Source organism: Dipodomys ordii, unplaced genomic scaffold, assembly GCF_000151885.1.
Source record: "Dipodomys ordii isolate 6190 unplaced genomic scaffold, Dord_2.0 Scaffold27, whole genome shotgun sequence".
Lineage (NCBI taxonomy): Eukaryota > Metazoa > Chordata > Mammalia > Rodentia > Heteromyidae > Dipodomys > Dipodomys ordii.
The window spans coordinates 992,233-993,994 of NW_012267243.1; the positions used below are offsets into that span (position 1 = coordinate 992,233).

The 1,762-nt window shown below is 36.7% G+C and overlaps 1 protein-coding gene across 1 annotated transcript; it reads right to left on the reverse strand.

Moving 5' to 3' along the window:
* Positions 1-415: 415 nt before the first annotated feature.
* Positions 416-1,357, reverse strand: LOC105985221 (olfactory receptor 2AJ1-like). The gene has a single exon (XM_013015647.1). It carries the CDS (start codon positions 1,355-1,357, stop codon positions 416-418), a length of 942 nt encoding a protein of 313 aa, XP_012871101.1.
* Positions 1,358-1,762: the final 405 nt, after the last annotated feature.

Here is a 1,762-nt window from a genome sequence, read left to right on the forward strand (position 1 = left end):
AATAAATATGATGTTCAGTTCAAAGAATTTTGTTAAGCAATATATTACTTCCCTAACTCAATTTGTTTTTACAAAGTTTCATAAAAATACAAACTTTGCATGAACTCATGTTGTCCATATAATAGGTATGTGATTGAAGTTTAAAAGACAATCCCTTTACATACTTACAATTTTAGCAAGAATAATTCAAAGCTTTGAGACTTTTATCTGCTGTAAATTCATCTTATGATTCATACTATTTAAGAGGGAAAGAGAGGTGTGTTTTTAAAACTAATTATTATGATAATTTACTATGAACAATCTTCAAAATACTTCTTTGGAAAGAAAGAAATAACATCTTCCCAGGGAAATGTAATGAATACTCCTAAGTATTACCTATGGAGAAAGTAAAAGTACAAATGGTAGCAATTGTTACTCATTTTTTGTTCAGAAATATACTTTGAAACATATTTCTGGCAGCAGCTATCACATCTTTATTTCTAAAGCTGTAGATGATGGGGTTAAGCATGGGTGTGAGGATGGTGTAGAATACGGCCAGGAACTTATCCTGACCAGGTGTGTGATATGACTTAGGTCTCATATACGTGAAAATAAAGGGTCCATAGTACATTATGACCACAACCATGTGGAAGGAACAGGTGGAAAGGGACTTTTTCTGTGCTTCTGAGGATTTCATTTGGAACACAGTGTGTAGAATTTGTACGTAAGACACAGAGATCATGGAGAAAGGCAACAGCAGAAAAATGATGCCACTGACATAAACTCCCCGTTCATAATGTGATGTGTCTACACAGGACAACTTCAGCATGGCAGGAACTTCACAGAAAAAGTGATCAATGGCCCTAGAGTGACAGAAGGGAAAGTGAAGTGCATATGCTGTGTGAACTATGGAGTTGAGAGTTCCAACCAGCCAGGCCCCTGCAGCCATGAGCCTGCTGACAGCATCCTTCAAGAGCACTGGGTAGCGCAGTGGGTGGCAGATGGCTGCATAGCGATCATAGGACATGGCAGCCAGGAGGAGGCACTCACCACCCAGTAGGGTTAGGGACAGAAATATTTGAAAACCACACCCCACAAAGGAAATCGTTCTACTGCCTGACAGAAAGTCAGTGATCATCTTGGGAACGATGTTGGAAATGTGCAAGATATCCATGAAGGAGAGGTGGCTGAGCAGGAAGTACATTGGAGTTTGAAGTCGTGAGTCTCCTCGGATAAGGAGGATCATGAGTGCATTCTCTGTTATGCTCGTAATGAAAATGACAAATAAACATGAGAAGAAGACCAGACTGGCTTGGGAGGAAGAGAACAGTCCCAAAAGAATGAAGTCACTGCTGAAGGTATAATTCTCTTGTCCCATCTTATATTGTGTCTAAAAGGAAATAATTAGAAAAAGAGAATATAATAGTTATATTTCATTCTGATACACACACCTACATGTAAAGATGCAGATATACATAGATGCCTAAAATGAGATTTATGATGCATTATGTACCAGACAGCATCAAACTTTATTTGTTGAATGATACTTTTACTTTCTAGCCTCATAGTTTTAATTCAGTTTTTTATTCACTGTCTTTTTTATAGAACTTTTTCCTTCTTGGTATTTAAAATTTGAATTTACTTTTGGTGAGGTTAACATTCAGTTGTTTAGTTTTGTGAACAACTGAGTTTCTTCTCTACAACCACAAAGAAACACATTAAGTAATATTGCCATTCTTATTCTGAATTTCCTAGTCTTTTTTCTTTTGCTTTTATTTTTTGC